General features: G+C 60.5%; 3 protein-coding genes across 3 annotated transcripts; 2 read left to right on the top strand and 1 right to left on the bottom strand.

The window, feature by feature from the left end:
• The first annotated feature begins 2904 nt into the window (after positions 1-2904).
• Positions 2905-4949, top strand: LOC135310766 (protein YIF1B-B-like). Its single transcript, XM_064439726.1, has 6 exons — positions 2905-3543; positions 3858-3936; positions 4035-4092; positions 4226-4381; positions 4472-4565; positions 4665-4949. The coding sequence occupies exons 1-6, from the start codon at positions 2905-2907 to the stop codon at positions 4818-4820; spliced, it is 1182 nt and encodes a 393-aa protein (XP_064295796.1). The 3' UTR covers positions 4821-4949.
• Positions 4950-5472: 523 nt separating this feature from the next.
• Positions 5473-10452, top strand: LOC135310765 (latent-transforming growth factor beta-binding protein 4-like; the record flags this gene model as incomplete). Its single annotated transcript, XM_064439725.1, has 8 exons — positions 5473-5482; positions 6492-6617; positions 6714-7013; positions 7774-7842; positions 7938-8066; positions 8984-9130; positions 9227-9379; positions 10010-10452. Coding segments are annotated over exons 1-8 (1377 nt in total), but the record flags the coding sequence as incomplete, so codon positions are not given.
• A 10980-nt stretch (positions 10453-21432) lies between these two features.
• LOC135310764 (potassium channel subfamily K member 6-like) lies at positions 21433-23259 on the bottom strand. Its single transcript, XM_064439724.1, has 4 exons — positions 23250-23259; positions 23097-23158; positions 21745-21988; positions 21433-21638 (listed from the first exon to the last, which is right to left on the bottom strand). The coding sequence occupies exons 1-4, from the start codon at positions 23257-23259 to the stop codon at positions 21454-21456; spliced, it is 501 nt and encodes a 166-aa protein (XP_064295794.1). The 3' UTR covers positions 21433-21453.
• Positions 23260-23811: the final 552 nt, after the last annotated feature.

Below are 23811 nucleotides of genomic sequence, written 5' to 3'. Positions count from 1 at the left end.
ACACCCTGGGGACACCATGGCCACCACAGCCAGCCCCATGGCTGTGACACCATGGCCCTGGGGACACCCTGGGGACACCATGGGCACCACGAACAGCCCCATGGCTGTGACACCATGGCCCTGGGGACACCCTGGGGACACCATGGCCACCACAGCCAGCCCCATGGCTGTGACACCATGGCCCTGGGGACACCCTGGGGACACCATGGCCACCGTGACCAGCCCATGGCTGTGACACCATGGCCCTGGGGACACCCTGGGGACACCATGGCCACCACAGCAAGCCCATGGCTGTGACACCATGGCCCTGGGGACACCCTGGGGACACCATGGCCACCACAGCCAGACCCATGGCTGTGACACCATGGCCCTGGGGACACCCTGGGGACACCATGGCCACCACAGCCAGCCCCATGGCTGTGACACCGCGGCCCTGGGGACACCCTGGGGACACCATGGCCACCACAGCCAGCCCCATGGCTGTGACACCGCGGATCTGGGGACACCCTGGGGACACCATGGCCACCACAGCCAGCCCCATGGCTGTGACACCATGGCCCTGGGGACACCCTGGGGACACCATGGCCACCACAGCCAGACCCATGGCTGTGACACCATGGCCCTGGGGACACCCTGGGGACACCATGGCCACCACAGCCAGCCCCATGGCTGTGACACCATGGCCCTGGGGACACCCTGGGGACACCATGGCCACCACAGCCAGCCCCATGGCTGTGACACCACGGCCCTGGGGACACCCTGGGGACACCATGGCCACCACAGCCAGCCCCATGGCTGTGACACCACGGCCCTGGGGACACCCTGGGGACACCATGGCCACCACAGCCAGCCCCATGGCTGTGACACCACGGCCCTGGGGACACCCTGGGGACACCATGGCCACCGTGACCAGCCCCATGGCTGTGACACCACGGCCCTGGGGACACCCTGGGGACACCATGGCCACCACAGCCAGCCCCATGGCTGTGACACCGCAGCCCTGGGGACACCCTGGGGACACCATGGCCACCGTGACCAGCCCATGGCTGTGACACCATGGCCCTGGGGATACCCTGGGGACACCATGGCCACCACAGCCAGCCCCATGGCTGTGACACCACGGCCCTGGGGACACCCTGGGGACACCATGGCCACCACAGCCAGCCCCATGGCTGTGACACCATGGCCCTGGGGACACCCTGGGGACACCATGGGCACCACGAACAGCCCCATGGCTGTGACACCATGGCCCTGGGGACACCCTGGGGACACCATGGCCACCACAGCCAGCCCCATGGCTGTGACACCATGGCCCTGGGGACACCCTGGGGACACCATGGCCACCGTGACCAGCCCATGGCTGTGACACCATGGCCCTGGGGACACCCTGGGGACACCATGGCCACCACAGCAAGCCCATGGCTGTGACACCATGGCCCTGGGGACACCCTGGGGACACCATGGCCACCACAGCCAGACCCATGGCTGTGACACCATGGCCCTGGGGACACTCTGGGGACACCATGGCCATCACAGCCAGCCCCATGGCTGTGACACCGCGGCCCTGGGGACACCCTGGGGACACCATGGCCACCACAGCCAGCCCCATGGCTGTGACACCGCGGATCTGGGGACACCCTGGGGACACCATGGCCACCACAGCCAGCCCCATGGCTGTGACACCATGGCCCTGGGGACACCCTGGGGACACCATGGCCACCACAGCCAGACCCATGGCTGTGACACCATGGCCCTGGGGACACCCTGGGGACACCATGGCCACCACAGCCAGCCCCATGGCTGTGACACCATGGCCCTGGGGACACCCTGGGGACACCATGGCCACCACAGCCAGCCCCATGGCTGTGACACCACGGCCCTGGGGACACCCTGGGGACACCATGGCCACCACAGCCAGCCCCATGGCTGTGACACCGCGGCCCTGGGGACACCCTGGGGACACCATGGCCACCACAGCCAGCCCCATGGCTGTGACACCATGGCCCTGGGGACACCCTGGGGACACCATGGCCACCGTGACCAGTCCATGGCTGTGACACCATGGCCCTGGGGACACCCTGGGGACACCATGGCCACCGTGACCAGCCCCATGGCTGTGACACCATGGCCCTGGGGACACCCTGGGGACACCATGGCCACCGTGACCTGCCCATGGCTGTGACACCATGGCCCTGGGGACACCCTGGGGACACCATGGCCACCACAGCCAGCCCCATGGCTGTGACACCATGGCCCTGGGGACACCCTGGGGACACCATGGCCACCGTGACCAGCCCATGGCTGTGACACCACGGCCCTGGGACACCCTGGGGACACCATGGCCACCACAGCCAGCCCCATGGCTGTGACACCACGGCCCTGGGGACACCCTGGGGACACCATGGCCACCACAGCCAGCCCCATGGCTGTGACACCGCGGCCCTGGGGACACCCTGGGGACACCATGGCCACCGTGACCAGCCCCATGGCTGTGACACCATGGCCCTGGGGACACCCTGGGGACACCATGGGCACCACGAACAGCCCCATGGCTGTGACACCATGGCCCTGGGGACACCCTGGGGACACCATGGCCACCACAGCCAGCCCCATGGCTGTGACACCATGGCCCTGGGGACACCCTGGGGACACCATGGCCACCACAGCCAGCCCATGGCTGTGACACCGCGGCCCTGGGGACACCCTGGGGACACCATGGCCACCACAGCCAGACCCATGGCTGTGACACCATGGCCCTGGGGACACCCTGGGGACACCATGGCCACCACAGCCAGCCCCATGGCTGTCACACCGCGGCCCTGGGGACACCCTGGGGACACCATGGCCACCACAGCCAGCCCCATGGCTGTGACACCATGGCCCTGGGGACACCCTGGGGACACCATGGCCACCACAGCCAGCCCCATGGCTGTCACACCGCGGCCCTGGGCACACCGCGGTCCCCGTGGCCATGACACCAGGCCCCGCCCGGGCCTCCTCCGTCGCCATGGCAACACCAGGCCGGGCGGGCGACGCCGGCCTAAGAGCGGGCGCAGCGGCCCCGTCCCGTCCCCGTTGCAGCCCCCCCCTGCCCGTTACCTGCCAATCATTCGGGCCCGGTTACCGGCCACGGCGCCTCGTATGGCGGATCCGCACCCTCTCTTCGGTGATACCAGCGCGGCGGGGGGCGGCGGGGCCCAACCGGGCCGGGGTTACGGGGCTCCCCCGGCCGCCGCCGCCGCCTCCCGGGACCCACCGGCCGCGGCCTTCCTGGGCGAGCCGGTGTCCAGCCTGGCCATGGCCTACGGGAGCAGCTTGGCCAGCCAGGGCCGCGACATCATGGACCGTAACGTGAGTGGGGGGGGGACGCGACACGGGGGGGCTCCGTGGCCGGTTACCGGGACCCCTCACGGCCCTTTAACTCTCCGCCGCCTGTTGCTCGACCGGTTCATCCCCGTGGGGCGGCTGAAGTATTATTTCGCCGTGGACACCGCGTACGTGGGGAGGAAACTGGGGCTTCTCATCTTTCCCTTCGCGCATCAGGTGAGGGGGGGCCCCGGTATCGGGGGCGGGGGGGGGGGGTCCGGTGTCGGGGGTCTTCTATGGGGTTGGAGGGTGGGGGTCTGGGGGGCCGGTTTTGGGGATTTGGGGGTCGGGGGGGCCGGTATTGGGGGTTTGGGGTGTGCTATGGGAGCCTGGGGGGCTCCTACTGGAGTAGGGGGGCTGGTATTGCGGGTCGGGGGGGCAGTATTGGGGCGTGGGGGGCCGGTTTGGGGGTTTTGGGGTGCAGTACTGGGGGGGCTGGGGGTCTGGTATTGGGCGTGGGGGGGTCCCTAACAGTGTGTCTCCCCCCCCAGGACTGGCAGGTGCGGTACCGGCAGGACACCCCCGTCGCCCCCCGCTTCGACGTCAACGCCCCCGATCTCTACATCCCAAGTACGTCCCGCCCCCGTTGCCCCCCATTTCCCCCCCCAGCCCCCCATTTCCCCCCCGGGGGACCCCCCCCAATGACATCCCCGTGTCCCCCCCCGCAGCGATGGCCTTCATCACCTACATCCTTGTCGCCTGCTTGGTGCTGGGCACCCAAAACAGGTCAGGCCCTTCTCCCCGCCCTGGGGTGGCAGCCGGGGGGGGGCGGGTCCCTACCCTAAAAACGAAGGGTGAGGGGTGCAGGCAAGGCTGTGGGGCCCCCCCCCACCCAATTTGGGGCGCGGCCCCCCCCCAGGTTCTCCCCCGACAGCCTGGGCTTGCAGGCGAGCTCGGCGCTGGCCTGGCTCATCGTGGAGGTTCTGGCCATCCTCCTCAGCCTCTACCTCCTCGCCATCAACACCAGCCTCACCACCATCGACCTCATCGCCTTCGGCGGCTACAAATATGTGGGGTGAGAGGGTTGGTTTTTTTAGGGGGGGTGGGTTAGAAAAAGGGGGGGGGGGTTGCACCCCAATAATCCCCCCCCCCTTGTTCCCGGCAGGATGAATCTGGGCCTCATCGCCGGGCTCGTTTTCGGCCGCAGCGCTTACTACGTGGTGCTGAGCTGGTGCTGCCTCAGCATTTTCGTGTTTATGGTAAAAAATAGAGCGAAAAAGGGGGAAAAAAAGGGCGGGGGGGGCTGTGTGGTTTTTGGGGGGGGGGTTCACCACCTTTTTTCTGTCCCCCCTCCCCAGATCAAGACGCTGCGGCTGAAGCTGCTCTCGAAGGTGGTGTCCGAGGGGTTGCTGGTGCGAGGGTCCAAAAACCGGCTGCGGATGTACCTGACCGTGGCCATCGCCGCCGCCCAGCCCCTCCTCATGTACTGGCTCACCTACCACCTGCTCAGGTGAGGGGGGGGGCCCCCAAACCCCCCCCGCTCCCCCAAACCCCCCCCCAAACCCCCCCAAACCCCCCCCGCCTTTACCCCCCTCCCCAACCCTCCCTTTGCCCGCAGCTGCTTCAATAAACGCTGCCCGGGGAGCACGCCTGGCCTCCGCACCCTGTTTTTTTGGGGTGTATTACCCCGTTTTTGGGGGTGTTACCCCACTTTTTGGGGGGGGGGCACGCCCCCACTTGGGGTGGGGGTGGGACAGCGGGGAGCCCCTCCCCAGTGTCACAGCGGCTGTGTTTAGGGGTGCAGAGTCCATTGGGGCGCTGGTCCCCGAGAGGCCACCGTCGGTCCCCGAGAGGCCCCCCCGCCCCCGAGGTCATTGTGGCGCCACGACCCACGCAGGGGCTGCTGGCCCCCCTCCCCACCGTGCCCCCCCGCGAGGGGCCAGGCCCAGGTATGGGGGGGTTTGGGGCAGGGGGGTGGGGGCGGGGCGGGGTGTGCACACGCGTGTGGTCGCACGGAAGGCTGAGTGCGTGTGGGGGTGCAAGCACGCGCCGCGGCGTGTCGGCATGCCATGATGCACGCGCGCGGTTGCACGCCTGCACGCGACGGTGCACGCACGCGGTTGCACGCCTGCACACAATGATGCATGCACACAGTTGCACACAACGATGCACGCACGTGATTGCACGTGTGCACGCAACGATGCACGCACGCGGTTGCACACCTGCACACGACGATGCACACAATGGTGCATGCCTGCAGACCACGATGCATGCACATGGTTGCACGCCTGCACACAATGATGCATGCACGCGGTTGCACACCTGCACACGAAGGTGCATGCACATCGTTGCACACAATGATGCACGCCCGCGGTTGCACGCCTGCGCACGACGGTGCACGCCCGCGGTTGCACGCCTGCACACAATGATGCATGCACACCGTTGCACGCCTGCACACGAGGATGCACGCCCGCGGTTGCACGCCTGCGCTGTGCGCAAAGGGGCCGGGGGGCTCAGGGGGGCCGGGGGGCGCAGAGGGGCCGGGGGGCGCAGGGGAGCCGGGGGGCGCAAAGGGGCTGGGGGGCGCAGAGGGGCCGGGGGGCGCAGAGGGGCTGGGGGGCGCAGAGGGGCCGGGGGGTGCAGGGGGGGCTGGGGGGCGCAGAGGGGCCGGGGGGTGCAGGGGGGTCCTGGGGGCACAGGGGGCCAAGGGTCGCCGGGGGGCCGAGGGTCGCAGGGGAGCCGGGGGGCGCAAAGGGGCTGGGGGGTGCAGGGGGGTCCTGGGGGTGCAGGGGGATCCTTGGGGCACAGGGGGCCAAGGGTCGCCGGGGGGCCGAGGGTCGCAGGGGAGCCGGGGGGCGCAGAGTGGCCGGGGGGCTCAAAGGGGCTGGAGGGTGCAGGGGAGCCGGGGGGCGCAGAGGGGCCGGGGGGCGCAGGGGGGTCCGTGGGGCGCAGGGGTTCCATGGGTCGCGGGGGGTCCGTGGGGCACGGGGTGTCCGTGGGTCGGGGGGAGGGGGGGAGGGCGCAGCCCCCCACTGCCCCATCGCACAGCAGAGCAGAGAGCCCGGAGCCCCGCGCCGGGGCGGGGTGTTGCGGGTATTTGGGGTGTTGCGGGGGGGGCGGGGGGCGTGTGTGTCACCCCCGGGGGACCCCCCCCTCCCCAACCCCCCCCCGTTTGTGCCCCACAGACGCGGACGAGCGCTCCAACGGGACGCTGTGCGGGGCTCACGCCGCCTGCCGCAACCTGCCGGGCTCCTTCCAGTGCGTCTGCGACCCCGGCTACGAGAGCGCCCGCCACGGCCACGGCTGCGTGGGTGCGGGCGGGTCCTGGGGGGCGGGGGGGGACCCCCAAAATCCCGCCCCCCAAAAAAGAGAAAAAATTAACAGAAACCCCCGATGCGTTTTTGGAGATGTGGACGAGTGCGAGACGCTGCGGGGCGTCTGCGGGGCCGAACGGTGCGAGAACGTGGAAGGCTCCTTCCTCTGCCTCTGCCCCGACACCCGCGACGAGTTCGACCCCGTGACGGGGCGATGCGTGACCCCCCCGGCCCCCCAAAGCCCGCCGCGGGCCCCCCCCGAAGGCGCCGCCTGCTTCAGCAGGGCTTGCGGGGTGCTGGCACCCAACGTCAGCCGGGAGCGCTGCTGCTGCAGCCTGGGCTGGGCGTGGGGCACCCACTGCCCCGCGCGGCCCTGCCCGACCCCCGGCACCGGTACGGGACCCCCCCGCGCCCCCGCCCCGCACCCAGCCGGCCCCTCCGCGGGGCGGCCCCCGCGCCTCCGGGGGGTTCGGCCCTATGTATGGGTGCGCGGGGGGGGGGTCCCGGGCGTGGTTGGGGGGTGCATGGGAGAGTTTGGGGGGCACGGGCAGGGTTGGGGGGCATGGGCAGGGATTGGGGGGCACGGGCAGGGTTGGGGGGCACGGGCAGGGATTGGGGTGCTCGGGCAGGGTTGGGGTGCACGGGCAGGGTTTGGGGTGCTCGGGCAGGGTTGGGGTGCTCGGGCAGGGATTGGGGGGCACGGGCAGGGATTGGGGTGCTTGGGCGGGGATTGGGGTGCTCGGGTGGGGATTGGGGTGCTCGGGCGGGGATTGGGGTGCACAGTGGGGGTCAGGGTGCCCCGAGAGGGTTTGGGGTGCACGGCGGGGGTCGGGGGCCCCCGGCAGGGTATGGGGTGCATGGGCAGGGGTCAGGGTGCCCCAGCAGGGTTTGGGGTGCCCATTAAGGGTATGGGGTGCACGGCGGGGGTCGTGGTGCCCCTTGATGGCTTGGGGTGCACGGCGGGGGTCGGGGGCCCCCGGCAGGGTATGGGGTGCATGGGCAGGGTATGGGGTGCATGGGCAGGGGTCGGGGTGCCCCGGCAGGGTTTGGGGTGCCCCTTGATGGCTTGGGGTGCACGGCGGGGGTCGGGGGCCGCCGGCAGGGTTCGGGGGGGCCCCGGCAGGACCCCCGTCGCTGACGCCCCCCACCCCAGAGGCCCACCTCGCCATCTGCCCGCACGGGCAGGGCCGCACCGCCGAGGGTCCCCAGGGCTCGCCGGCAGGTGAGTGCTGCCCGCCGCGGCCCCCCCGCGCCCGCCGGGGTCCCCCCGGGGCCCCCCGTCCCGCGGGGCCCCCCTGACGCCCCCCGTGCCCCCAGACGTGGACGAGTGCCAGCTCTTCGGGCCCCAGCTCTGCCGGGGGGGGGTTTGCCTCAACGCCGCCCCCGGCTTCAGCTGCTACTGCCCCAGCGGCTACTACTACGAGCAGGAGCACCTGCAGTGCGTGGGTGAGCCCCTGCCTGCCCCTGCCTGCCCCTGCCTGCCCCTGCCTGCCCCTGAGCCCCTGCCTGCCCCTGCCTGCCCCTGAGCCCCTGCCTGCCCCTGCCTGCCCCTGCCTGCCCCTGAGCCCCTGCCTGCCCCTGCCTGCCCCTGCCTGCCCCTGCCTGCCCCTGAGCCCCTGCCTGCCCCTGCCTGCCCCTGCCTGCCCCTGAGCCCCTGCCTGCCCCTGCCTGCCCCTGCCTGCCCCTGCCTGCCCCTGAGCCCCTGCCTGCCCCTGCCTGCCCCTGAGCCCCTGAGCCCCTGCCTGCCCCTGCCTGCCCCTGCCTGCCCCTGAGCCCCTGCCTGCCCCTGCCTGCCCCTGAGCCCCTGCCTGCCCCTGCCTGCCCCTGCCTGCCCCTGAGCCCCTGCCTGCCCCTGCCTGCCCCTGCCTGCCCCTGCCTGCCCCTGAGCCCCTGCCTGCCCCTGCCTGCCCCTGAGCCCCTGCCTGCCCCTGAGCCCCTGCCTGCCCCTGCCTGCCCCTGAGCCCCTGAGCCCCTGCCTGCCCCTGCCTGCCCCTGAGCCCCTGCCTGCCCCTGCCTGCCCCTGAGCCCCTGAGCCCCTGAGCCCCTGCCTGCCCCTGCCTGCCCCTGCCTGCCCCTGAGCCCCTGCCTGCCCCTGCCTGCCCCTGCCTGCCCCTGCCTGCCCCTGAGCCCCTGCCTGCCCCTGCCTGCCCCTGCCTGCCCCTGCCTGCCCCTGCCTGCCCCTGAGCCCCTGCCTGCCCCTGAGCCCCTGAGCCCCTGCCTGCCCCTGAGCCCCTGCCTGCCCCTGCCTGCCCCTGCCTGCCCCTGCCTGCCCCTGAGCCCCTGCCTGCCCCCCGACCCCTGCCTGCCCCCCGACCCCCTGCCTGCCCCCCGACCCCTGCCTGCCCCTGACCGCTGCCCCCCAGATAACGACGAGTGTGGGGCGGAGGATGCCGAGCCCTGCGTGGGGGGTCGCTGCGTCAACACGGTGGGCTCCTACTACTGCTCGTGCCCCCCGCCCCTGGTCCTGGACGGCTCCCAGCGCCGCTGCGTCGCCAACGACACCCACCGGGGTGAGGCTGCCACCCACGGGGTGGGCTTTGGGGGGGGTGGGGGGGTGTCTGTGGGACCCGGCCTGACTGTGCCCCCCTCCCTCCCCCCCGAAACAGATGCTGCGCAGGCGGTGTGTTGGCAGGAGGTGGGGGTCGACCTGGTGTGCGGCAGACCCCGGCTGGACAGGCAGGTCACCTACACCGAGTGCTGCTGCCTGTACGGGCAGGCCTGGGGCATGGACTGCGCCCTCTGCCCCGCCCGCCACTCAGGTGACCCCCCCCCGCACCCCAGAACCCCCCCCACCCCCATACTGGTGGGTGCCGGGGTGGCATCCCCCTCCCTGCAGTGTGGGACCCCCCCCGCCCAGCAGCTCTGTGATGGGAGACCTTCCTGCAGCCCCATTGACCCCATGGGAATGGGGGGCGTGAGGATGGGGGGGACCCCTCGTAGCCCCCCCCAATTATTGAGGCCCCCCTGTATCCCCACAGCCCCTCAATGATGGGGGGGGGTCCCTTGTAGCCCCTCAGTGATGGGGGGGACCCCTCGTAGCCCCCCCAATTATTGAGGCCCCCCTGTATCCCCACATCCCCTCAATGATGGGGGGGACCCCTCGTAGCCCCCCCAATTATTGAGGCCCCCTGTATCCCCACAGCCCCTCAATGATGGGGGGGGCCCCTTGTAGCCCCTCAGTGATGGGGGGACCCCTTGTAGCCCCCCAATAACGGGCCCCCTTTGCATCCCTACAGCCCCACAAGGAGGGGGGGGGAAGTTTTCCCTTGTAGCCCCCCCCGGTTATTGGAGGGGGGGGGTCCCAGGTGATGGAGAACCCCCATCCCCCCCGCAGCCTGCATCGGGGGGGGGTCCCCCAAAACCACCTTCTCCTTTTACCCCCCCCCCAGATGACTTCGAGTTCCTCTGCAACGTGCTGCGCCCCCCCAGCTACGGCCCCCCCCGCGCCCCCCCTTCCTACGAATACGCTCCCGACTTCGCCCCCCCTTACGGCCTCCCTTACGGCCCTGACGTTTTCGGGGGGCCCCGCGTGCCCCCCCCGGCTCTCCGTTCCGACTACGACCCTTACGGTTTCGGGGGGCTGGCGGGGGGTTACGACCCCCGGGGGGACGCTCTCTACGCCCCCCCCCGCTATGAAGGCGAGGATTTTGAGGACCCCCGGCGCCCCCTCGCCCACCGACCCCGGGGACCCCGCTACGAGCCCCCCGACCCCCCCCCCGGCTCCCCCTGGTCCTACCAACCCCACGGGACGGGGGGGTTCAGCGAGGAGGAGGAGGAGGAGGAGGAGGAGGAGGAGGAGGAGGAGGAGGATGCTGGTGAGTTTTCGGGGCGCGGGGGGGGGGTGAAGGGGGCGACCCCCCGCCCTGACGCCCCCTCCCCGCCGCAGGGGGGGCGGAGGAGTGCGGGGTGCTCAGCGGGTGCCACCACGGGCGCTGCGTGCGGGTGCCCGACGGCTTCACCTGCGACTGCGACGCGGGGTATCGGCTGGACCCCGCCCGGCTGGACTGCGTCGGTGAGACCCCCGCCCCCGGACCCCCGCCCCCGGATCCACCCCCAGTGTGAGAAACTGAACTAAGGTATTGTTTATTAAGACTTATGTTAAGCTCAATGTAAAGCATGCGAAGAATACCTCCCAGGCGTGCTTATGCAAGATAACCATCAGATGTCCAAACTTACCGACAGACATAGGACAAGCAACCCCATTTCACCAGGAAGCAGGAAACGACCCCCTAACAACAACTGAAGCATGCGAAGAGCACCTCCACTATCTCATTGAACATGGAAGTAAAGATGTATAAAGAGAGACTGTTTGAACTGCTCAGTGCGGCAGTTGGCGGAGCGCAGACTCCCCTGCCGTCCAGCGCTGTATTTGCTCATATTCTACTTGCTACAATTAATAAAATTCTAATTGGATTCTGATCCATTGTGGTCTCAATTTATGACAATTTGGTGCCGTGACTCGGATAAGGAACGGTGAGCTTCTGTCCTCCGGGGAGGCGCCCCGCGGCAATCCGCGGCCCCGCGACCGACAGCTTACCTCAACCTTACCGACGAACCTAAATTCTAGAATGATGAGCAAAGGGGAAACCGGTAAAATCCCATAAAAATTCTGTGCACGGGAGTCCGGACGAAGACGCAGGGTGCGTAAGTATATGGCGAATTTGTTCGCGGGTTTGCCGTTCGGGCGGGATTGGGTTTCCTGGAATATAACAAGTGAGAGGTTCGCTATATTGAACCAGGCGAGTGCGGACCCTTAAGTACTGCGTTTCCCATCTCCCGCGAGGGACTGGGCCAGGAACAAGGGGAACGAGTGAGTGTATGTTTGTGGATATTCCAGAAGATGGGGGCGAAGGGCAGCAAGCCTTCGACTCCCATGGGAAGGGTACCCACTGTACCTAAGAATACCCCTCTGGCATATATCCTAGACAATTGGAGATATTTCCCTGGAACCCTAGGGAGAGATAAACAGAAAATGATAGAATATTGTACTAGGATATGGGGAGGGAAGAAGATTTCTAAAGATGTCGTTTGGCCAGTCTATGGGTCAGAAAAAGACTGGGTCAGACAACAATTAAACCTCTGGGTTAACAATAAAAAACCCCTTAACCCGGAAGAGAGTCAGTATGCGGAAGCGTGGCTAGAAAGACCGAGAGCTAGACTTTATCCACTGAATGAAGTAAAAACTGAACAAAAGAAAAAGAAGGAAGAGTTAGATGAAACCCTTCTAACCCCCCCTCCTTACATTCCTCCTCCTGCTCCCACAGCCCCTCCAGAGGTCCCCAGAGCGCCCACCCCCCCACCAGAATCGGAACAAGGGTCTCCCCCTCCTCCTAGACGCATGACTAGGAGTCAAAAAGGGGCAGCTCAGATGTATCCTCTAAGGGAAATGCCCATGGGGGGACCCCAACCTGTGATTGGATATATTTCTGTACCCCTAAGCTCGGCTGACCTACGAGATTTTAAAAGAACCGAGATGGGAAACCTAATTGAGGACCCACTCGGAGTGGCAGAAAGATTAGATCAATTTTTGGGACCAAACCTTTATACTTGGGATGAGATGCAATCTATCCTTGGTCAATTATTTACTACCGAGGAAAGAGATATGATCAGACGAGCAGGAATGAGACTGTGGGATGCTCAGCATGCCCAGGGACCCCAAGCAGATATTAAATGGCCACTCCAAAGACCTAATTGGGATAATCAGGATCCGGTGCATAGAACTCATATGCAGGACCTGAGAACTCTAGTAATTCAAGGGATTAGAGAAGCAGTACCCCGTGGCCAGAATATCAATAAAGCATTTAATGAAATGCAAAAGAAAAATGAGAGCCCTACTGAGTGGCTGGAACGACTGAGGAAAGCCCTTCAGCTGTACTCTGGGGTAAATCCAGACGACCCTTTAGGGCAAGCGCTCCTCAAAACTCCGTTTGTGGCAAAATCATGGGAAGATATCAGAAAGAAGATTGAAAAGTTAGAAGACTGGCAGAATAGAGGGTTGGATGAATTATTGAGAGAAGCTCAGAAAGTCTACGTAAGGCGGGAAGAAGAGAGCAGCAAGCGACAAGTAAAAATGATGGTAGCAGCAGTCAGAGAGGATCGCAAAGGGCGGACTGGTGAACACAGATCTGCTGGAGCGAAACAAGGGAATGTAGTAGTAAAGAAGGAACAGAGATGTTGTTTTTACTGTGGAAAGAAGGGACATATAAAGAAGAATTGCAGAGAAAGGATCAGGGATGAGGAAATATTAAAAACGGAATAGGAGAGTCGGGGGCTCTATATCTTAGGGGACCGGAGTCATCATGAGCCCTTGATAAAATTAAAAATAGGTCCCCATAAACAAGAGTTCACCTTTTTAGTAGACACTGGGGCTGAGAAATCGACTATTAGGCAAATACCTGAGGGATGTAAAGTTTCCCCTGAAAAAGTACAAGTAATTGGGGCAAAAGGAGAACCCTTTAAAGTAAGCAAAATCAAAAATGTAGTGTTCGAAACTGAAAATAAATTTGGAATGGGTGAACTCTTGCTCGTCCCTGAAGCAGAATTTAATCTGTTAGGACGGGATTTAATTGTTGAATTGCAATTAGAAATTAAAGTAAAAAATCAAGAGCTAACGGTGTCTGCTTATCCTTTGACCGTGGATGATCAAAAACAAATTAACCCCGATGCCTGGTACTCTCCGGACACAATAAGTAAACTGGAAATCCCACCGATTAAAATTCAAATTTCCGAACCCCACATACCTGTGAGGGTAAGGCAATATCCCATATCCCTAGAAGGACGGAGAGGATTAAAGCCAGAAATTGATCGATTGTTAGCACAAGGAATCTTAGAGCCTTGTATGTCACCCTTTAACACTCCCATTTTGCCTGTGAGAAAGCCAAATGGGAAATATCGGCTCGTACATGATTTAAGGGAAATAAACAAAAGAACTATCACCCGGTTCCCTGTAGTAGCAAATCCATACACACTGCTAAGCAAGCTAGGACCCCATAACTCCTGGTATAGTGTGATTGATTTAAAGGATGCCTTTTGGGCCTGTCCACTGGCAGAAGAATGCCGTGATTATTTTGCCTTTGAATGGGAAGACATAGAGACAGGCCGTAGACAGCAATTAAGATGGACGGTGCTCCCCCAAGGGTTCACTGAGTCCCCTAATCTGTTTGGACAGGCCCTGGAAGAGCTCTTAAAAGAATACCGGGTACAAACGGGAAATGTGCTGTTACAGTATGTAGATGATCTGCTCATAGCAGGGAATAATAAGAAGGATGTAAGAAAAGAAACCATTCGACTTCTAAACTTTCTTGCACAACAGGGACTACGGGTATCACAAGAAAAGTTACAATTTGTGGAGGAAAAAGTGAAATATTTGGGGCATTATTTGTTTAACGGCAAGAAGATATTGGATCCGGAGCGCATTAAGGGAATTCTAGAATTACCTATGCCTGTCACTAAGAGGCAAATTCGGCAAGCATTAGGGCTATTTGGGTATTGTAGGCAGTGGATAGAGAATTACAGCTTTAAAGTTAAATTTTTGTATGAACAACTGTCTAAAGACAAAATACCCAAGTGGACCCCTCAGGATCAAGAGCAGTTTGCCAGCCTCAAAAGGGAGTTAAGTCAAGCACCGGTTTTAAGCCTCCCAGATCTAAAGCGGCCATTCCATTTATTCGTTAACATACATGAAGGAACAGCATTCGGAGTATTAACTCAGGAATGGGCTGGACAAAAGAAACCGGTGGCATACTTATCAAAGCTGTTAGATCCTGTGAGCAGGGGTTGGCCAAGTTGTTTACAAATCATTGTTGCTGCTGCCTTATTACTTGAAGAAACGAATCGTATTACCTTCAATGGAGAAGTTGTCCTATATGCGCCTCATAACATAAGGGGGGTGCTTCAACAAAAAGCAGAAAAATGGCTTACAGATAGCCGACTGCTAAAGTATGAGGGAATACTCATAGAATCTCCAAAACTGTCCCTAAGGACTGTCGGAGCGGTTAACCCTGCAGAATTTCTATACCCAGGGGAAAGTACTGAGTTAATACACGATTGTCTCCAAACGATTGAACAACAAACACGAATTTGACCAGATCTAGAAGAAGAGGAATTACAACATGGAGAAATAATTTTTATAGATGGGTCATCTCGAATAGTGGAAGGTAAACGATTGTCAGGGGATGCCATCGTTAAGTTGGAGAAAGGAGAATTTAAGACAATAGAATCGGGCCCCCTGAGTGCCAGCTGGTCGGCTCAAGCCTGTGAGCTGTACGCATTGTGGAAAGCCTTAGTGTCACTGAAGGGAAAGGATGGAACTATATATACAGACTCACGCTATGCGTTCGGAGTAGTACATACCTTTGGGAAAATATGGGAGGAAAGAGGATTTGTTAACTCACAGGGAAAAGAACTGATACACCCAGAATTAATTCGGCGAGTTCTGGGGGCATTGAAAATGCCAAATAAAATAGCAGTTGTACATATAAAGGGACACCAGCGAGGCACGAGTTATCAAGTTAGAGGAAATAATGCAGCCGATACAGAAGCAAAACAAGTAGCAGGCAATTATAGTACGATTTTGACTATGCAACAAGTACCTGTTAGTAATAATTTGAGTTTTGAGTCTGCAGAAAAGGAAAAACTAGAACAAATGGGAGCTAAGGAACAAGATGGTAAGTACATATTGCCAGATGGGAGAGAAGTCTTGCCGAAGGGCATAGCACTCGAAATCTTTTCAAAAATACACAGTAAAACACACTGGGGAACCCAGGCGTTAGTTGATCATTTCAATCAACAGTTTGCCTGTATAAGCGTATATAACATAGCAAAGGCAGTCACGGCAGCCTGCGAGACCTGTCAAAAGGTTAATCGAAACAACACGAGACAAAAACCTCTTGGAGGACGCTCCCCAGCATACAGACCTTTCTCACACATACAAGTGGATTTTACTGAACTGCCCAGGGTAGGGCGTTACAAATATTTATTAGTAATGGTGGATCATTTAACACATTATGTTGAGGCTTTTCCTACCTCTAAGGCAACTGCTAACCAAGTTACTAAGGTATTACTTGAACATATTATACCTCGATATGTAATCGACTCGGACAGAGGAACACACTTTGTGTCAAAAATTGTTAGAGATCTAACAGGAAGTTTGGGTATTAAGTGGGAATACCATACACCATGGCATCCACAAAGCTCGGGAAAAGTTGAAAGGATGAACGGAGAAATCAAAACTATTTTGACTAAATTAATGATAGAAACCAAATTATCATGGGTTAAGTGCCTACCCATGGCACTATTAATTCTCAGAACCAGGCCCCGAGCAGATGTAGGGATATCAGCGTTTGAACTGGTGTATGGAATGCCCTATAGAGTCGAAAGTCCACAAACAAATGTTTTAATTCGAGATCATGTGATTAATGAATATGTTTCACAATTAGCAGAACATCGTAACAAGCTTTGGGAACATGGACTGATTGTGCAACGACCCCCGTTGGACTTAAAAATTCACAATTTTAAACCTGGGGACTGGATATTGGTTAAAACGTGGAAAGAAGAAACCCTAAAACCCAATTGGGAGGGACCTTATCTTGTTTTGCTTACAACAGAAACAGCTGTCCGGACTGCTGAGCGTGGATGGACTCATGCCAGTCGCATTAAAGGCCCAGTGACGAGACCCCACTGGAAAGTAATCAGTACTCCAGGTGACACCAAGATAACTCTGAAAAGATAACGTAATGATAAGAACTTTAGTTGATTATTTTGCCGCATTACCTTTTGGTATAAAGTGTATATTGCTGTTTATATTTGCTATAATTATCTTTTTTTAATCTATTATATATGGAAGCGTACAAAGTGTGTTGAAGGAAATTGCTAAACTTATGTAGTAACACAATATTGAATATAGAGGAAAAGCTAATAAGCACTCTAGATATACGAATCAGATGCAATCATTTGAACTGCGATTGTTATCCATTTGCTTGTTGCAAGTGTAAGGTATGCCAGGATAAATGGTGGACACGCTGTGAATATGGATACCCTCCGATAGGAGTTTGCACACAGTGTTGGAAAATCCAAAGAACTCTCACTGAGTGGAAATTAAAAACAATTAGAGTTGGAACAAGAAATTATTCGAGGATCCCATGAATGGTGGAAAGTTTTGCCAAAGGAATAAACCCTCAGTATTATTGTTACCATTCCAACGAACCAGTCCCCTTTGTAGTTGAAATTTTGGCTACAAAGTGCAGAAGGGAAGGACTAACTGTGTCTTGCTTTGTCCCATTAGTCAAAGCTGCAAAGTGGGAGGCCTATATAAACAGGCAGAAAACCCGAAACAGCTGTTCTCCTGAAGATTTCCCTTGCTGCCGAGAAGATGGTACACCCCGTGGCTCGAAGCAACCGAGTCGACGGGCGAGGCAGAGGAGGAACAAACTGTGGAGAAAAGAGCCAGAACAATGGGACGCGACAGCAGCTATGGTCGAACTTCCCCAAGACTGGTAAAAGTGTACTTAAATTGGAAAAATTGACAGACACCCTTTTTCCTGGTATATCGTTAGTTTTATTATTGATAATAGCCCAAGCAAATGGAAAAGGAAACCCTCATGAACCCATGAACTGGACAATAACAAACATACAATATCCAAATAAGCCAATCCAAGCACAAATTATGGAGGGGGGAACAGTTAGTTTCAATATAAGTTTGCGTTACTTAATCGATGGAGAAACGGATAAGAATTGCAAGCCAATTTATATATGCCCAGCATCGAACCCTGGTAAATCATACTGTAATCCTCCAGACCATTATTATTGTGCATACTGGGGATGCGAAACATGGGCCTCTGAATGGTCTGCATCTGGAGATCAAAATCTAGAAATTAAATGGTCACCACAAATATGTCAAAGGAGAAATTGGAGCTACGCAGATAGTTACTATAATGGTGCATGTAATCATAAAGATATTGGATGTACAGGCATTAATATAACCATAAAAGATCCTAGTCAGGACTTCTGGCTTGTAGGAAAATTTTGGGGAATTAGATATTACGAACAAGGTGTAGATAGAGGGGGTATTTTTCAAATTATGAAGAAACCGATGCCCCACGATCCTTTGCCAATAGGACCAAATTTGGTCCTGAATCCGCCCACTTCCTCTGAAGAAAAGATGGCCCCCGTAATCGTCAGAATCCCTTCCTCAGGCTCTCCTTTGAAAACAACTAATGACGCTGTGACTGAATTCTCTTTATCCAGAGATCTAGAGTTGTCAGAATCCAGGGACCCCTTATGGGATCTAATGCAAGCCTCTTATCGTGCCCTTAATGAAAGCAAACCAAATTTAACTGAAGAATGCTGGTTATGTTATAATATTAGACCACCATATTTTGAGGCAGTTGGAAAACCAGGTATGATTCAATGGTCTAATGGTTCAAACCCACGAGAATGTCCATGGGATGACCAGAGGAATCATACGCAAGGAATTACTATTCAATTAGTAACAGGTCAGGGGAGATGTATAGGCACAGTGCCCGAAAAGTATCAGCCTTTGTGCAGCCGAACAGTCACTAACACCAATATAAAGAAACACAAAGATAAAAAGGACAAATGGGCTATCCCGACACCAGGAGCTAAATGGGTTTGTTCAGACATCGGAATAACGCCTTGCCTATCCTTAAACGTGTTTAATGAATCTCAGTTTTGCATACAGGTGATTATTGTTCCTCGCCTAATCTATCACACCTCTGAGGAGGTGCTGCGCCACTTTGAAGGAAACCTGAATAGACAAAAACGAGAGCCAATTACGGCGATAACCCTAGCTACACTGCTGATAGCGGGTGGAGTTGGAGCAGGTACAGGCATAGCCTCCCTGGTGAAAGGTCAGGAGTTACAAAGTTTGCAGGTGGCTGTAGATGAGGATTTAATAAAAATAGAGCAATCTATTCAAAATTTAGCCACTTCAGTAAAATCTTTATCAGAAGTGGTGCTGCAAAATAGGAGAGGATTAGACCTATTGTTCTTAAAGGAAGGAGGGTTATGCGTAGCTCTCAATGAAGAATGTTGTTCGTTTGCTGACCATACGGGAGTAGTCCAAGACACCATGTCTGAACTCCGGAAAAGGTTAGATCAACGTAAAAAAGATCGTGAAGCAAGCAAGTCATGGTATGAAAGCTGGTTTAATGCTTCACCTTGGCTAACCACTTTGTTGTCTGCTTTAGCAGGACCGCTTATTATGTTGATTCTGGGACTTATATTTGGACCTTGTATATTACGCTGTATTTTACATTTTATTAAAGAACGGTTTGACCCAGCTAAATTGCTTATTTTGACTATGAAGTCTGAGGCAAAATATAAGAGTGTATCTATTAATGAAGATGACGATTGTTGTGAATGCGTTATGCCACATAAGAACTATGATTGTAATTGTGAGATATTACCTTGTGAGTGTTATGATAAATGTCGGGATTGTGGAAGAAGATTTGCCTGCAGTGCCGAAAATGAAAGTAGTGTCTAATAAACAATAATAGGATAAAAAGAAAAAGGGGGGATTGTGAGAAACTGAACTAAGGTATTGTTTATTAAGACTTATGTTAAGCTCAATGTAAAGCATGCGAAGAATACCTCCCAGGCGTGCTTATGCAAGATAACCATCAGATGTCCAAACTTACCGACAGACATAGGACAAGCAACCCCATTTCACCAGGAAGCAGGAAACGACCCCCTAACAACAACTGAAGCATGCGAAGAGCACCTCCACTATCTCATTGAACATGGAAGTAAAGATGTATAAAGAGAGACTGTTTGAACTGCTCAGTGCGGCAGTTGGCGGAGCGCAGACTCCCCTGCCGTCCAGCGCTGTATTTGCTCATATTCTACTTGCTACAATTAATAAAATTCTAATTGGATTCTGATCCATTGTGGTCTCAATTTATGACACCCAGCACCCTGATACCCTGCACCCGGAACCCCCTGCACCCTGATACCCCGCACCTGCACCCATACCCCCCCCCCCAGCACCCTGACCCCTTCCCCTGCCCCCAGACCCCCTCCCCAGCACCCTGACCCTTTCCCCTGCCCCCAGACCCCCTCCTTGCCCACAGGCTCCCTCCTGGGCACCCAGACCCCCTACCCTGCCCCCAGACCCCCTCCCCATACCCCCTCCCCAGCACCTCGACCCCCTACCCTGCCCCCAGACCCCCTCCCCAGCCCCCCTCCTCTGCCCCCAGACCCCCTCCCCAGCCCCAAACCCCCTTCCCCAGCCCTCCCCCTCCCCATACCCCCCCCCACCCCACACCCATAACACCCCCCCACGACCCCCCCCCAGACATCGACGAGTGCTCGCAGGCCCCCCTGTGCCTGCCCGGCCGCTGCCTGAACACCCCCGGCTCCTTCCGCTGCCTGTGCCCCCCCGGGCACGCGCCGGCGCTGCCCCCCCCCCGCTGCCTGCCCGCGCCCCCCCGCGCCTGAGGACCCCCGCCTCTATTTATTGTCTCTGTATATATATATATATATATATATAGGATCCGGGGGGGGGGAGGGGGCGGGGGGGCATCCTGCCCCCCTCCCGGACCACTGCGGGGGCACCCATGGGTGCTCAGTGGCACCCAGCTGTGTGTCGCGCCCCCCCCCCCCGCCCCGCCACCCCACTGGGGTGCCGTGGTAATGCATCCCCCCCACCCCCGGGGGGGCGGCGTGGTTTGGGGACACACACCCCCCCCCACCTACTTTTACAGAATAAAGGTTTTCTATAAAATCAGGGTGCCTGGGCGGGGGGTGTCTTTAGCCCCTCCCCTCCATTTTTGGGGGTATTTGGGTGCCCCCAGGACCGCCCCCCCCCCCAAAGGGTGTTGGACCCAGTGGGGTTGTCTCATGCGGCACTGGTGCCCCCCGTCGGGACTAGGACCCCCCCTCCTTGGGATTAGGACCCCCCCCTTAGGATTTAGACCCCCTCCAATGGGACTGGGACCCCGCCCCAGCCCTGGGACCCCCCCCCATGGGCTTGGGACCCCCCTCAACACTGGGACCCCCCCATGGGATTAGGGACCCCCCTGATGGGTTTACGACCCCCCCTGGCACTGGGGACCCCCCCTTTAAGATGGGGACCCCCCCCATGGGCTTCGGACCCCCCCATGGGATTGGGACCCCCCTTGGCACTAGGATGCCCCCCATGGCCTTGAGACCCCCCCCATGGGTTTAGGGACACCCCCCCCAGCACTGAGACACCCCATCATAGAATTGGGCCCCCCACCTCAGTCTGGCCCCCCCCAAATACCACCCCACGCCCCTCCCACCCCCCCAAAAATGGGTGGTCGCCATCGGAAACCGGACCCCTGGGTCCTTCCCTCCCCCCCCCCCCCAAAGAAAAGCCAACCATTGGGTGACGCCAACGTGCTTTGGGCGCCCTTTTAATGCCCCCCCAGCCCCACCCCATGGTGCCCCCCGGTGCCCCCCAGTGTCGCGTGGGGCCTCGTGGGGCCTCGCGGTGCCCCCCAGTGCCCCCCCAGTGCCCCCCAGTGTCTCGTGGGGCCTCGCGGTGCCCCCCAGTGCCCCCCAGTGCCCCCCCAGTGTCCCCCAGTGTCTCGTGGGGCCTCGCGGTGTCCCCCAGTGTCCCCCTGTGCCCCCCAGTGTCTTGTGGGGCCTTGCGGTGCCCCCCAGTGTCCCCCCAGTGCCCCCCAGTGTCTTGCAGGACTTCGTGGGGCCTCATGGCGTCCCCCAGTGACCCCCAGTGTCTTGCGAGCCCTCGTTGGGCCTCACGGTGTCCCCCAGTGCCCCCCAGTGTCCCCCAGTGCCTCGCGGTGCCCCCCCCCACCCCATCAGTGGGGGGGGCGGGGGGGTACCTTCGGTCCTACCCGTTGACCGCCCCCCGGCCCCGAACCGCTTTCAGCCCGTCCCTCGCCCCCTCCAACAACGCGGCGCCTTCTCCGGCGCCGGCAGCCGGCGGCGACACGCCGGCGACGCCGTGGAGCTCGGCCAACCGCCGGAAGGCTTGAGCCAACAGCAAGACGCCCACCAAGCCCAAGAGCAGGTACGCTGGCGGCGGGGTGGGGGCGGCGGGTGGCAAGGGGTCAGCCTCGACGCCCCGTCGGAAGGGTTTGTGGGGGTGGGGGTGACGGGGGCGCCCCAAAACTCCGCTCACCGGCTACGGCGATTTGGTAGAGTTGCCTCAACGGGTGACCCGGTCGCTCGGCCGGGACGAGGTCCCCCAAGCCGATGGTGCAAAGGGAGATGACGCAAAAGTAGACGGCGTCCAAGTAGGTCCAGTCGCCTTCGGCGAGGTAGAAGCCGGCGGCGGGGAGAAGCACCAGCCCCCCCAAAACCAGCCCCGCCGTCGCCAGGCAGTGGGCGCGGGCGGCCCCCCGCCGGCTGTAACCCCAACGCGCCTGGAGGTACAACCGGGGGCGGTCGACCAAAGGACCCGTCAAGCGTCCCACCGCCGCCGTCAACGTCAGCATGGTGGCGGGGACGCCCACCGCGGCGTAGGTGGCGCAGAAGGCTCTGCCCCCCGCCGAGAGGGGGGCCACCGAGCCGTACCCTGGGGGGCGGGGGGTGGGGGGGGGGTGGTTTGAAGTGGGGTGACACCTTTCAACCTGCTGGACCCCAATGCCCAGGCTAGGCTTGGGGGTTGGGGGCGTTCTGGGGTGAATGGGGGGGGATGGGGTGTAAGGGGAGGGATGGGGTGCGGGGGGGGTGCTGGGGATTTGGGGGGTTCTGGGGTGAAGGGGGATTGTGGGGGTCCTGGGGATCAGGGGGTCCTGGGGGTCCTGGGGTGCGGAGGGGGGGTCCTGGGGGTTTGGGGGTTCTGGGGATCAGGGGCTGCACGGGGTTCCTGGGGTGCAGAGGGGGGTCGTGGGGATTTGGGGGTTGTGGGGTGAAGGGGGACTCGTAGGGGTCATAGGGATTTTGGGGGTCCTGGGGATCAGGGGGTGCATGTGGGTCCTGGGGTGCGGGGGGGGTCCTGGGGATTTGGGGGGTCCTGCGGTGAAGGGGGACTCGTGGGGGTTGTGGGGATTTTGGGGTTCTGGGGATCAGGGGGTCCATGTGGGTCCTGGGGTGCAGAGGGGGGGTCCTGGGGATTTGGGGGGTTCTGGGGATGAGGGGGTCTATGGGGGTCCTGGGGTGCAGAGGGGGGTCGTGGGGATTTGGGGGTCCTGGGGTGAAGGGGGACTCGTAGGGGTCATAGGGATTTTGGGGGTCCTGGGGATCAGGGGGTTCTGGGGGTCCTGGGGTGCGGGGGGGTCCTGGGGATTTGGGGGGTCCTGGGGATCAGGGGTTGCATGTGGGTCCTGGGGTACATGGGGTGCAGGGGGGTGGTTTGGGGTGCAGGGGGCAGTCCTGGGGTGTAGGGGGGGGTTTGGGGTGTGGGGTGGGGTTCTGGGGATCAGGAGGTGCACGGGGGTCCTGGGGTGCAGAGGGGAGTCCTGGGGGGGTCCCAGACCTCCGGGGGGTCCCGGGGGGGTCCCGGGGCGGGGGGGGGGGGCCCGGCCTTACCCACGGTGGTGAGGAGGGTGGTGACGAAGAGGAGGGCGGTGGCGAGGTCCCACTCAGAGGCGCTGGGGGTCCCGGGGCTCCCCTCCAGCGCCCGCAGCCCCAGCGCGCCCAGGAGCAGCAGCCCCGCGTAGGCGACGGCCACCAGCACCGCACCGCGCCCCATGGCCCCCCCCGCGCCCCACACCGCGGCCTCAGCCCCCCCCGCGCCCCTCAGCCCCCCCCCCGCGCCCCTCAGCGCCCCCCCGCGCCCCTCAGCCCCCCCCGCGCCCCTCACCGCAGCCTCTGGGCGCAGCGGGACCCGCCCCGGGGGGGCGGCACCGGGAGGGGGGGTGGGCAGGGCGGCGCCCCCGCCCCCGCCGGGAAATGGGGGGCAACTGGGGTGACCAGTAACGGGGGGGTAACTGGGGTGACCAGTAACGGGGGGTAACTGGGGAGACCAGTAACGGGGGTTAACTGGGGTGACCAGTAACGGGGGGTAACTGGGGAGACCAGTAACGGGGGTTAACTGGGGTGACCAGTAACGGGGGGTAACTGGGGAGACCAGTAACGGGGGGGTGCAACTGGGGTGACCAGTAACGGGGGGTAACTGGGGAAACCAGTAACGGGGGGGGTAACTGGGGAGACCAGTAACAGGGGTAACTGGGGTGACCAGTAATGGGGGGTAACTGGGGAGACCAGTAACGGGGGGGTAACTGGGGAGACCAGTAACGGGGGT

This window comes from Phalacrocorax carbo (genome assembly GCF_963921805.1).
Source record: "Phalacrocorax carbo chromosome 31 unlocalized genomic scaffold, bPhaCar2.1 SUPER_31_unloc_1, whole genome shotgun sequence".
Taxonomy (NCBI): Eukaryota; Metazoa; Chordata; class Aves; order Suliformes; family Phalacrocoracidae; genus Phalacrocorax; species Phalacrocorax carbo.
The sequence above is the reverse complement of the archived record's forward strand: the minus strand, read 5'-3'. Positions and strand labels throughout refer to the sequence as shown.